This window comes from Schistocerca serialis, chromosome 7 (assembly GCF_023864345.2).
Source record: "Schistocerca serialis cubense isolate TAMUIC-IGC-003099 chromosome 7, iqSchSeri2.2, whole genome shotgun sequence".
Taxonomy (NCBI): domain Eukaryota; kingdom Metazoa; phylum Arthropoda; class Insecta; order Orthoptera; family Acrididae; genus Schistocerca; species Schistocerca serialis.
In genome coordinates, this window is record NC_064644.1 from 592944013 (window position 1) to 592957668 (window position 13656).

Sequence of the window (13656 nt, forward strand, 5' to 3'; positions counted from 1 at the left end):
CTCATCCACTCCCTCCCTCTTTTTCTATTCATATCCTCTACCCACTTTCTCTGTCCTCGTCATTCTCCCCCTCTCTCACTGTCTAGCTCCTCCTTCTCCTCCCCCCCCTACCCCACTGTCTCTGCTCTGCCTTACTCAACTGTATGTGTAGCCCGTGCAAAGCATACCAATACTACCTGCACAACACATTTCCTCCCCTGTCTCTCTCTTTCCATCTCCTACCCCCCTCCCCACTCTGTCCATCTCATCCTCCCCCTCTGCTGGACATACATTCACACATAAATCCCACCTGTGGTCTCTGATGGCTTGTTCAGATTATTATAATTATGATTTATTCAGCTTTCTGACCAGTATTATGTTTGTTTCCGTGAAAATATTTTCACAACACTGAAAAAATCCTGCAATACACAATCAGCAGAACATAGTAGCATGAAAGGATGCGAATATTTACGCAAAATTACTCTGATATGCTTGCTGTCACTGTGGGGATAGCTGGACATAGCTGCATTTCCACTGCATTCAGTGAACTCAAAGACGATTAGCACATTGGCCTATTCTCCCTCAGTAAACCCGCCCAGGCCGCTATGTACCGCTTTTAATGTACAACTACCACTACCAGAGAAACAAATCCCAGATTAGACAGAGGAGTACTGAATGCAAGCCTGAGGACCAGGATTAAAGTAGACCTTACTGTTGTGAACAGCAAGTACCGTGAGTGAAATGCCGTCGACATTTGCATTGCTTTGCAAATTTTCACCATAATACCGGTACAACGGTTAAGAAAGCAAACGAAATGTTGTTAGCCTGTAAGGAGAACACAGATAACTTGTACCAAAATATTTGGAAAATATTTCCTAACAACTTCCAAAATTTTGTTGGTGGAGTTCTGGTTCACCCAGTACGGTATATATTTTCAAATGGAACTTGCTCATCGACATTAACAAAATGTCAGTGCTTGTGTTATGGATTCCTCTGGTAGAAGTCCACGAGCAACTGTAGTTTGAAAATTGTAAATACTGTTCCATGTGTCAGCACTAACTTACGAAAAAAAACTGAATAAACAAATACTTTTGATTCTGAAGAAGAAAGAAGTTTGCCCTTCGAGTGTGGTGTTCAGTACTCCACCCACCAGCCGCATTACAAGGCTCCAGTCTGTCATTGAAAGCCTGAAGTACGCACGGTAGCACTTCAGCGGAAGTTTCTGCGCAGTCAGTAGGAATACGGTCTTTTATATCATCTACTATAGTAGATTTGTCCTTATAAACATTTTTATAACTTTCCAGAGAGAAACTACGGGAGTCAAATCTATTGAACCATTCGGTGATGGTGTAGACCGCCTTCGTCGAATCCAGCGATATGAAAACAGTCACTGAAGATGAGCTATTGGTAGGATGCGGGAACAGTCGTGAAAGATCCACGAGAAGTAATCATCAGGTTGACGGACTGAATTAATTCGAGAAAGCGTGATACGTGCAGGATCTAACAACAGTGAGAAACATACCATTCTGCTTGGCCCTGAACTGTTCTTGATAGAGGCGGTAGACGAGTCCGTGTGCTCTGATGACGGTGTGTGCAGCCAGGTAGTCGCCGATGCCCGGAGCGTTCTGTGACGGAGCCTGAAATTCCGCGGAAGCGTAGCCGGTGGTGAACACTTCCGGCTCGTTGAACGTGGTCCACATCTTCACCTGCGAGACGACAGCCGTCAGAGGCGTAATCACAGTGAGCAGGAACCGATATGAGAAACACTGGAGCCATCGATACTCACTCTGTCTCCAAAGTTTTCAAACAGCACTCTGGCATACTCCACGAAGTAGTCAGCGAGAATTGGGTTTGGCCATCCACCGATGTACTGCAGCGCTTGCGGCAGGTCCCAGTGGTACATCGTCACCTGCACAACAAGTTTGCTTCGTGAACTTAAATTCCAGATCCCATAACTTGCTGTCCATCGATTACATTTTTCAGTCTTAAATCTAGTGGTTTCCTGTCCATTCCAAAATCAGGTTTACCTCAGTGTTCATGGTGGCTTTGCTAATTGGAGACAAACTGCACGAAACTATGGCTGAGAGGACAAGAAGTCATATGGACACATGGCCGGCCAAAAGTGCGTTTCAAGGGAGAGACACTCTCATGAAGTTGGAAATAATGCGTATTTGAGAGTGGAACCAAAACACTAGTACAAACAGAACATCTCCACTTCCGTGATGTGTTGTCATGTACGTTTTCAGTCTTTGTAACCTACACTGTCAAATATTTTTTATCTGTAGCTTCAAATGGGTGTACTTCTCTTCGTGCGAATTTTCCGTCAAAAGAGTTCAAATGGTTCAAAGGGCTCTGAGCACTATGGGACTTAACTTCTGTGGTCATCAGTCCCCTAGAACTTCAAACTACTTAAACCTAACTAATCTAAGGACAGCGCACACTTCCATGCCCGAGGCAGGATTGGAACCTGCGACCGTAGCGGTCTCGCGGTTCCAGACTGAAGCGCGGCCACACCGGCCGGTCGTTTCGACGCAGGTTGTTGTTCACGTTATAGCTATTTTTCTCTCTTTGTGTACTAGCGATTACGATTTCGCAGCAAAGGGGGTATGGCCTACCAGTGTGTAGATAGCAGCAAGAGCCAGGACGCTCACTGAGAAAATAGTCATCTGGACTAGACCAGACAATCAGAAATGGGCCTAAATGCTGGCTCACCTCATTATCTTAACCTTACTTGTTGACTTGAGCATATTTCTGCAGAATATACTATGATTTTATAGACTTCTCTTGATTATAGTCTTTGCACGTGGTAATCCTGCTACGATCGATACTTATAACGACTGTGCAACTTGATGCTGAACCTGATTTCTTCAAAACCTGCAGCCGTCTTTATGACGTCATTTATTGTTGGCTAGCAGTTTCGGCGGTACAATGCACTATCTTCATTCCTTAGTGATGCTGAAGGGCTTAACACCATCCGTAGACACAACGCATCACTGGCCAACGCAACTTGTTTACGCAGACTACTTGTAATCGTGAAGCTGTCACTCCCGCCTTCAAATCATGGCAGTGACAACTCGTCCTCAATTCACTCTTCGAAAGGTGATTTGAAGTGACGAAACCAAAGTCTTATATTACTTGTGGATCAGTTCTTATACCAGCAATTCCCGCATGTAACGTACACTTGGAACGATACATTGTTTTAGAGTAACCCCAAGCATGGTCGTGGTCTAAACAACACTGAGTACCTAATTTCATGTTTCCTAACGGTCATCTTCTACTGGCGTCTAATAAAATCTGGGCACGTAATTCACACTACTCGAACCATGAATGGGGCATAGCACGTAACCGAGATTGCGAAAGAACACGTTGTGTCCTATATAGACAAGTTTTGAGCATATAACTTAACAAGCCGGCGGCAATGGCCGAACGGTTCTAGGCGCTTCAGTCCGGAACCACACGGCTGCTACGGTCGCAGGTTCGAATCATGCCTCGGGCAGGGATGTGTGTGATGTCCTTAGGTTAGTTAGGTTTACTTGGTTCTAAGTCTAGGGGACTGATGACCTCAGATGTTAAGTCCCGTAGTTCTTAGAGCAATTTGAACCACTTGAATGTAAGACAACAATGTGCCCGAAAGTTCCACCTCTGCCCTAATTTTTACATACTCATGGCCAGTAAACTAGATCCAATATTATTTACGCTAATGTACCATTGCATTACTAGCACAAGACAAATGAACCAGTGTAGACAGACAAAGAAACCCCTTTATAACAACGTTCGACTACATATAGAAACCTATACTTGCATAACGACTCTTTGGTCACACCTTGAAACACGTATGTTGTGTGGCGGCGATGGCGAGGCATTGCAGAGTCTCTGACCAGAGAGCTATTTGTCATTCCTAGTCTGCGCTTGACCGCGCGAGTGTTGCGAGCAGTAGTCTGTGGGTTGTCTGTCGGCAGTGCAGTTGTCTGTTGCACTCTGTCGGTAGCAGTAGTCGAGTTCAGTTGCGAATGGCAGTCTGTTAGCACTAGTAGTCGAGTACAGTCGCGAGCGGGACGCAGTCGCAGGCGTCGACATGGGTCTCTGGTCAAGATGCTGAATGAGGTATATTGTTAATTAAGGCAACCAAGCTGCATTGCGCACATCAGATAATGTAAAGTTTATTGTTTGTAATTAATTTTCAACAAATGCCCCAATAATAATTTTGATTTCAAAGCAATTTTTTTTTAACAAAAGAACTATTTAATTGAACGAACGATTTTCTTCCATTTCCTTTAAAGAAAAGTTTCAGTTAAATTTAAAAAAAAAAAAAAATATTACTTGCGATGCATTTCCTCCAAGCCGTGGCCAGCAATAAGAGCAGAAATTTGACATGCAGTTTCAATAAGGTAAGAAATTAATTCTGATTTTTTGCACAGGGCCAAAGACCGATATTTCGGTTTAATTGAGTTTACATTGTCACTGAAGTCTCATTAGCATTGAATTGTTTTTCATTATTTTCGTGAGAGCTTACACCTTGAGTCAGATTGCGATTCTCATTCTTATTGTCATTAAATTTAATTGCTAGGGAGGTTACGCTTGGCTCCCATTTATTATTTTTTTGTCTTTCTGTGGGGAGGTTACACTTGGCGACACCCGGTCCAGAATCGTATTTCGTTGAGAATCTTTTGAAACAGTCAGATATCTGCTCTTATTTGCTTAAATATAAATACAATTTGGCGCAACGCTTTTACTAATTTGTGCCTTTTTTTCCTCAGATCAACGGCAATTCGTTGCTCTGTTGTATTTGTGTGTTGTTTTTTGCATTGTGCTTATTTGTTTTGTGAATAATTGTGACTATTGTGAAAATGCCGCGAAAGACTGTGAATAGTACATCGCGAGGAATAATGAACGAAACTACCGACTCAAACAACTTTACCGATAGGACTTGTGACACGCAGTGTAATGATGACAATCCTGCGTTCACTAACAATCAGTGCATTCCAATCACTAATGATGACTGTTATCTTAATGATGAACGAACGAGCTCAATTGTCTCCTGTGTTAATTGATGACGCGGAGCGGTCTATTGTAATGAGCGCTGCCGAGCCTAACACAACCGGTTTGGAAAATTCAAGTAACATACAAATTTTTCGAATGAAAATGGTCAGTGTAGTGAAAGTACGACGGATTTATTTAATTCCGAAATAGGAACTGACAGTGTATGTTCGACTGATAAACCTTTTTGTAAATTACAGAATGACCAAATGGTCACACAAAACGCGACAATTGTAGATACACCGTCAAACAGTACTGAGAATAGAGTAGGTAATGTCACCTTGGAGCAATTTATGGCAATATTGATACAACAGAATGAAAAACTTAGTGTAGAAATCAAACAACTAGATAAAAAACAAGACAATAATAGTGAAGATCTCAAACAACTTAGTGAACAGGTCAGACAGCAGAGTGTAGATAACAAACAAGATAACGAAAAACTCAAACAATACTTTAATGAAAAATTAGACACTTCCAGACAGCTTAGTGAACAAATTAGAGCCGTTGCCGCGCAGTGTCATGACACTAAGGAACAGTTACACGAGGAAATTGAGGCTTGTTCAAAGAAAAATAGCGAAGAAATTAGATCTGTTGCTCAAGAATTAAGGGAAATGCAAACAGCCGCAACAGAAACGCTTAGAGCGGAAATTAGTACAGTCGCTAAACAATGCTCTGAAAAAGCTACACAATTACGCGACGAGTTTAAAACAATGACAGCAGAACTTTCGCGCACAATGGACGAAAAGATTGACGCGAAATTCGAACAACAGAACACTCAAATTGATGAGCGCTTTAATCACCACATACAAAACAGTGATACGCGTTTCCGCAAATTTATTCAGTATCAAAATGAAGTAAAACGTCAGGTAATGGAAACAATCACTGCACAGAGACTAGGAATGACAAATAGCTCTCTGGTCAGAGACTCTGCAATGCCTCGCCATCGCCGCCACACAACATACGTGTTTCAACCTACATGTATGCTTCTCTCTTACCAGAGGCTGGATTCCGTTCGCGAGCAGCTCGTTGATGAGATTGTTGTAGTAGTCGATGCCCGGTTGGTTGATGACGTCGAGGTCTCCAGTGGGCAGGATGCGTGTCCAGGCAATGGAGAAACGGTACACGTCCACCTGTCCGTAAACAAAACAGAATAAAATACGTAAGTAAGTTTATGAAAATAGCGCCGCTGTCCTTGTTGGCCAATTCATTCTAAGAGTACGGGAAGAATGTACGAGTATACTAACCATACTCTAGGTCTCTTTCAAAAGTTATGCTATAAATTTTAAATGACATAGATAAATAAACAAGAGCGTGTAGTACACTACGTGTGAGAGTCGAGTACAGTTGAGAATACATTTTGATCTTTGAGCAAAGGGACGAAACATTTCACGAGAATGGAGGATGGAGCAGGCATGTGACAATGATAACAAAAACCACGGTTAAGTATATTATAACGAAACAGAAACAGTGTCCCGAAAGAAATATCATTTTTACATTTTTTTTTATTCGGACATTCTGTCAGAGAAAATTATTACATCAACAAACCGAAAACGTTCGACGACTGTATTTCCAGCAAAAGTCTTGCTGTAAAGGGTGCTGTAAACCCTCTGTCAGAGAACTGCTAGCACGTCTACCTGAGAGTATGCGAATTTAAACGGCTTACCGTGGATTACGTTATGCATACATTCAATGTTGTTGTTGTTGTTGTCTTCAGTCCTGAGACTGGTTTGATGCAGCTCTCCATGCTACTCTATCCTGTGCAAGCTTCTTCATCTCCCAGTACCTACTGCAGACTACATCCTTCTGAATCTGCTTAGTGTATTCATCTCTCGGTCTCCCTCTACGATTTTTACCCTCCACGCTGCCCTCCAACGCTAAATTTGTGACCCTTTGATGCCTCAGAACATGTCCTACCAACCGGTCCCCTCTTCTTGTCAAGTTGTACCACAAACTCCTCTTCTCCCCAATTCTGTTCAATACCTCCTCATTAGTTATGTAATCTAACCATCTAATCTTCAGCATTCTTCTGTAGCACCACATTTCGAAAGCTTCTATTCTCTTCTTGTCCAAACTATTTATCGTCCATGTTTCACTTCCATACATGGCTACACTCCATACAAATACTTTCAGAAACGACTTCCTGACACTTAAATCTATACTCGATGTTATCAAATTTCTCTTCTTCAGAAACGCTTTCCTTGCCATTGCCAGTCTACGTTTTATATCCTCTCTACTTCGACCATCATCAGTTATTTTGCTCCCCAAATAGCAAAACTCCTTTACCACTTTATGTGTCTCATTTCTTAATCCAATTCCCTCAGCATCACCCGACTTAATTCGACTGCATTCCATTATCCTCGTTTTGCTTTTGTTGATGTTCATCTTATACCCTCCTTTCAAGACACTGCCCATTCCGTTCAACTGCTCTTCCTTTGCTGTCTCTGACAGAATTACAATGTCATCGGCGAACGTCAAAGTTTTTATTTCTTCTCCATGGATTTTAATACCTACTCCGAATTTTTCTTTTGTTTCCTTTACTGCTTGCTCAATATACAGATTGAATAACATCGGGGACAGGCTACAACCCTGTCTCACGCCCTTCCCAACCGCTGCTTCCCTATCATGCCCCTCGACTCTTATAACTGCCATCTGGGTTCTGTACAAATTGTAAACAGCCTTTCGCTCCCTGTATTTTACCCCTGCCATCTTTAGAATTTGAAAGAGAGTATTCCAGTCAACATTGTCGGAAGCTTTCTCTAAGTCTACAAATGCTAGAAACGTAGGTTTGCCTTTCCTTAATCTATTTTCTAAGATAAGTCGTAGGGTCAGTATTGCCTCACATGTTCCAACATTTCTGCGGAATCCAAACTGATCTTACCCAAGGTCGGCTTCTACCAGTTTTTCTATTCGTCTGTAAAGAATTCGCGTTAGTATTTTGCAGTTGTGACTTATTAAACTGGTAGTTCGGTAATTTTCACATCTGTCAACACCTGCTTTCTTTGGGATTGGAATTATTATATTCTACTTTAAGTCTGAGGGTATTTCGCCTGTCTCATACATATAGCTCACCAGGTGGTAGAGTTTTGTCAGGACTGGCTCTCCCAAGGCCGTCAGTAGCTCTAATGGAATGTTGTCTACTCCCGGGGCCTTGTTTCGACTCAGGTCTTTCAGTGCTCTGTCAAACTCTTCACGCTGTATCGTATCTCCCATTTCACCTTCATCTACATCCTCTTCCATTCCCATAATATTGTCCTCAAGTTCATCGCCCTTTTATAGACCCTCTAAATACTCCTTCCACCTTTCTGCTTTCCCTTCTTTGCTTAAAACTGGGTTTCCATCTGAGCTCTTGATATTCATACAAGTGGTTCTCTTTTCTCCAAAGGTCTCTTTAATTTTCCTGTAGGCTGTATCTATCTTACCCCTAGTGAGATAAGCCTCTACATCCTTACATTTATCCATCGCTGCTTAGCCATTTTGCACTTCCTATCGATCTCATTTTTGAGACGTTTGTATTCCTTTTTGCCTGCTTCATTTACTGCATTTTTGTATTTTCTCCTTTCATCAATTAAATTCAATATTTCTGTTACCCAAGGATTTCTATTAGCCCTTGTCTTTTTACCTACTTCATCCTCTGCTGCCTTCACTACTTCATCCCTCAGAGCTACCCATTCTTCTTCTACTGTATTTCTTTCCCCCATTCCTGTCAATTGTTCCCTTATGCTCTCCCTGAAACTCTCTACAACCTCTGGTTCTTTCAGTTTATCCAGGTCCCATCTCCTTAAATTCCCACCTTTTTGCAGTTTCTTCAGTTTTAATCTACAGTTCATAACCAATAGATTGTGGTCAGAGTCCACATCTGCCCCTGGAAATGTCTTACAATTTAAAACCTGATTCCTAAATCTCTGTCGAACCATTATGTAATCTATCTGATACCTTCTAGTATCTCCAGGATTCTTCCATGTATACAACCTTCTTTTATGATTCTTGAAGCAATTATTAGCTATGATTAAGTTATGCTCTGTGCAAAATTCTACCAGACGGTTTCCTCTTTCATTTCTCTCCCCCAATCCATATTCACCCACTGTGTTTCCTTCTCTCCCTTTTCCTACTCTCGAATTCCAGTCACCCATGACTATTAAATTTTCGTCTCCCTTCACTACCTGAATAATATCTTTTATGTCGTCATACGTTTCATCTTCATCATCTGCAGAGCCAGTTGGCATATAAACTAGAACTACCGTAGTAGGCATGGGCTTCGTGTCTATCTTGGCCGCAATAATTCGTTCGCTGTGCTGTTTGTAGTAGCTTACCCGCATTCCCATTGCTTTATTCATTATTAAACCTACTCCTGCATTACCCCTATTTGATTTTGTATTTATAACTCTGTATTCACCTTACCACAAGTCTCGTTACTCCTGCCACCGAACTTCACTAATTCCCACTATATCTAACTTTAACCTACCCATTTCCCTTTTTAAATTTTCTAACCTACCTGCCCGATTAAGGGATCTGACATTCCACGCTCCGATCCGTAGAACGCCAGTTTTCTTTCTCCTGATAATGACGTCCTCTTGAGTAGTCCCCGCCCGGAGATCCGAATGAGGGGCTATTTTACCTCCGGAATATTTTACCCAAGAAGACGCCATCATCATTTAACCATACAGTAAAGCTGCATGCCCTCGGGAAAAATTACGGCTGTAGTTTCCCCTTGCTTTCAGCCGTTCGCAGTACCAGCACAGCAAGGCCGTTTTGGTTAGTGTTACAAGGCCAGATCAGTCAATCATCCAGACTGTTGCCCCTACAACTACTGAAAAGGCTGTTGCCCCTCTTCAGGAACCACACGTTTGTCTGGCCTCTCAACAGATACCCCTCCGTTGTGGTTGCACCTACGGTACGGCCATCTGTATCACTGAGGCTCGCAGGCCTCCCCACCAACGTCAAGGTCCATCGTTCATGTGGGTAGGCACATTCAATGGCGACTCATAAAAAATTATTGATGTACATAGGAGAGAAGAAAGCTAGAAGCTCTGGAGATCTGGTGCTGTAGAAGGCTGATGAAGATCAGATGGAAAGACCGAGTTACCCGTGAAGAGGTGCTGATAAGAGTGCCAGAAACCAGATCTCTCTGGAGACACCTCAAAAGGAGAAGAGACAACCTGGTAGGGCACATTTTAAAACACAATAATATCAGTGGAACTATATAGCAGGAGCTATAGAGGGGAAAAACCGTCCAGGACGCCCAAGGATGTCACACATGCACCACGTTATGAATGGTGTGGGGTTGCACAACATACTCGGAAGTGAGGAGGAGGGAAGAGACAAAAGAGGAATGGCATACTACTGTAAACGAATCTCAAGTTTGAACTCTAAAGAGAGAGGAGAGCTGTTTTGGTAGCAGCGACATGACTTCTTCCTGGTAGCGTATATTTTTCATATGTAGCGACGAGGTATCATCTAAGTCGATAGATGAGAACGTAGTTCACGTTATAGCTTTACAATGTATATTACATGACATGGCAATAAAGGGTTTAAGGCAACAGGATTGCAACTGGTGTTTCGTATGATGCACTACTGACCATTAAAACTGCTAAACCAAGAAGAAATGCAGATGATAAACGGGTATTCATTGGACAAATATATTATCCTAGAACTGACATGTGATTACATTTTCACGCAATTTGGGTGCATTGATCCTGAGAAATCAGTACCCAGAACAACCACCTCTGGCCGTAATAAAGACCTTGATACACCTGGGCATTGAGTCAAACAGAGCTTGGATGGCGTGTACAGGTACAGCTGCCCATGCAGCTTCAACACGATACCACACTTCATCAAGAGTAGTGACTGGCGTGTTGTGACGAGCTAGTTGCTCGGCCATCATTGACCAGACGTTCTCAATTGGTGAGATATCTGGAAAATGTGCTGGCCAGGGCAGCAGTCGAACATTTTCTGTATCCAGAATGGCCCTACAGCACCCGCAACATGCGGTCGTGCATTATCCTGCAGAAATGTAGGGTTTCGCAGTGATCGAATGAAGGGTACAGCCACTGGTCGTAACACATCATGAAATGTAACGTCCACTGTTCAAAGTGCCGTCAATGCGAACAAGAGGTGAACGATACCTGTAACCAATGGCACCCCATACCATCATGCCGGGTGATATGCCAGTATGGCGATGACGAATACACGCTTCCGATGTGCGTTCACCGCGATGTCGCCAAACACGGATACGACCATCACGACGCTGTAAACAGAACCTGGATTCATCCAAAAAAATGACGTTTTGCCATTCGTGCACCCAGGTTCGTCGTTGAGTACACCATAGCAGGCGCACCTATCTGTGATGCAGCATCAATGGTAACCGGAGCCATAGTCACCGAGCTGATAGTCCATGCTGCTGCAAACGTCGGCGAACTGTTCGTGCAGATGGTTGTTGTCTTGCAAGGGTCCCCATCTGTTGACTCAGGGGTGGAGACATGGCTGCACGATCCATTACAGCCATGCGGATAAGATGCCTGTCATCTCGACTGATAGTGATACGAGGCTCTTGGGATCCAGCACGGCGTTCCGTATTACCCTCCTGAACCCACCAATTCCATATTCTGCTAGCAGTCATTGGATCTCGACCAACGCGAGCAGCAATGTCGCGATACGATAAACCGCAATCGCGATAGGCTACAATCCGACCTTTATCAAAGTTGGAAACGTGATGGTACGCATTTCTCGTCCTTGCACGAGGCATCACAACAACGTTTCACCGGGCAACGCCGGTCAACTGCTGTTTGTGTTTGAGAAATAGGTTGGAAACTTTCCTCATATCAGCACGTTGTAGGTATCGCCACCGGCGCTAACCCTGTGTGAATGCTCTGAATAGCTGATCATTTGCATATCACAGCATCTTCTTCCTGTCGGTTAAATTTCGCGTCTGTAGCACGTCATCTTCGTGGTGTAGCAATTTGAATGGCGAGTAATGTATTTTAAGTAATGTCTCTTATAGAGTGCAGAACTTATTCATTGTCATCTTCAAATGAATGTGCAATTTATGTATCACATTTACATGCAGACGTCACTCTGAGTAGGAACATGCGACAGGTGATGATGTTTGAGCTACAGTAAATGCTGCAGAACTGCAAGTACCGTTGTTTCCGGTACTCATGTTGATTCCTGCGGGGCAGACTTTTGCTCACTAGAAATTACATAAAACGCGAGGAGCATTTTTGGGTCCACGCCCCTGTGTGCTATAGCAGAGTAACCATGCATTTTATGTGGATTGCATGCAGATCGCGCCATTAAAGTTAACAGTTTGCAGTTAATGATTTGCAAATCTTCCAGTCTGTGAGACAGATTAATGGGACGCAGATTTTGAATGATTATACAGTACGAGCTCATAAACAGAAAGAACCGAGCGAGGTGGGGCAGTGGTTAGACACTGGACTCGCATTCGGAAGGACGACGGTTCAATCCCGCGTCCGGCCATCCAGAATTAGGTTTTCCGTGATTTCCCTAAATCACTCCAGGCAAATGCCGGGATGGTTCCTCTGAAAGGGCACGGCCGACTTCCTTCCCCATCCTTCCCTAATCCGATGAGACCGATGACCACGCTGTCTGGTCTCCTTCCCCAAAACCAACCAACCAACCATAAACAGAAAGAGGTCCAATTTTCTGAAAGAAATGTTGGGATAAGCGTGAATATTGGGATAAGCAATGCAGGGGATCAGAATCGTAACATTTTGTGAGGCATAAAAGTCAAATGACGCCACCTAAAGAATAAATGTCGGAGTAAATATGGGTGATTGAACATTACATAGAAAAACTACACCTTGCACGCCACCTTACGGTGAGTGGCGGAGGGTACTTTATGCACTACAGTCAGTTCCCCCTTTCCTGTTCCAGTCGCGATTGGTTCGCGGGAAGAACTATTGCTAGCATGCCTCCGTGTGATTTGGAGTCTTTATAATTTTACCTTCACGATGACTTCGAGAGACGTACGTAGGAGGAATCAATATCTCGGCTGACTCTTCCAGGAACGTGCACTGTCGGAACGTTAACAGTAAACCATACTGTGATGCAGAAAGCCTCTGCTGCACCATCCGCCTATAGAACAAGCTAAGAATCTCAGTGACTCTTCTGCGCTTACTAAATCAACCTGTAACGAAACGCACCGTTCTTCTTCGGATGTTCTCAGTTTCCTCTATCGACCCTATCTGGTACACATCGCACACGGATGAGAAACATTCGTGTGTTGGTGGAACAAGGGTTTCCGAAGCGTTGTGACTTCCCTGTATACAACAGCATCGTTCGCGAAAAGCCTCACGGAACATCCGACATTGTACACTAATTCATTTATATACATTGTGAAAAGAAATGGTCCTATAACAGTCCGCTGCTGTACGTCCGAAGTTACTCTTACGTCTGATTATTCCTCTTCGTTGAGAATGACCTACAGTGTTCTGTTTGCTGGAAACTCTTCAGTCACATGGCTGGTCTGACATTCCGCACGCTCGTATTTTGTTCATTATGACGCGCTGCCGAGATGTACCGATATTTCCTGTTGTTTACTGTTATCTCGGGCGCCTGGTTCAACAGAGGGGGTGGTTTTTACGCGACCGTTGTTTCTGGTACTCATGTTGATTCCTGCGG

General features: G+C 43.3%; 1 protein-coding gene across 1 annotated transcript in view; it reads right to left on the bottom strand.

The window, feature by feature from the left end:
• LOC126413272 (myrosinase 1-like) overlaps positions 1 to 13656 on the bottom strand; it is a 61540-nt gene that overhangs the window by 33866 nt on the left and 14018 nt on the right. Inside the window, exons 3-5 of the mRNA XM_050083172.1 lie at positions 6012 to 6146; positions 1766 to 1888; positions 1502 to 1685 (exon numbers count right to left, since the gene is read on the bottom strand). Of these exons, the coding sequence (XP_049939129.1) occupies positions 1502 to 1685; positions 1766 to 1888; positions 6012 to 6146 (442 nt within the window). The remainder of the gene's footprint in view (positions 1 to 1501; positions 1686 to 1765; positions 1889 to 6011; positions 6147 to 13656) is intronic.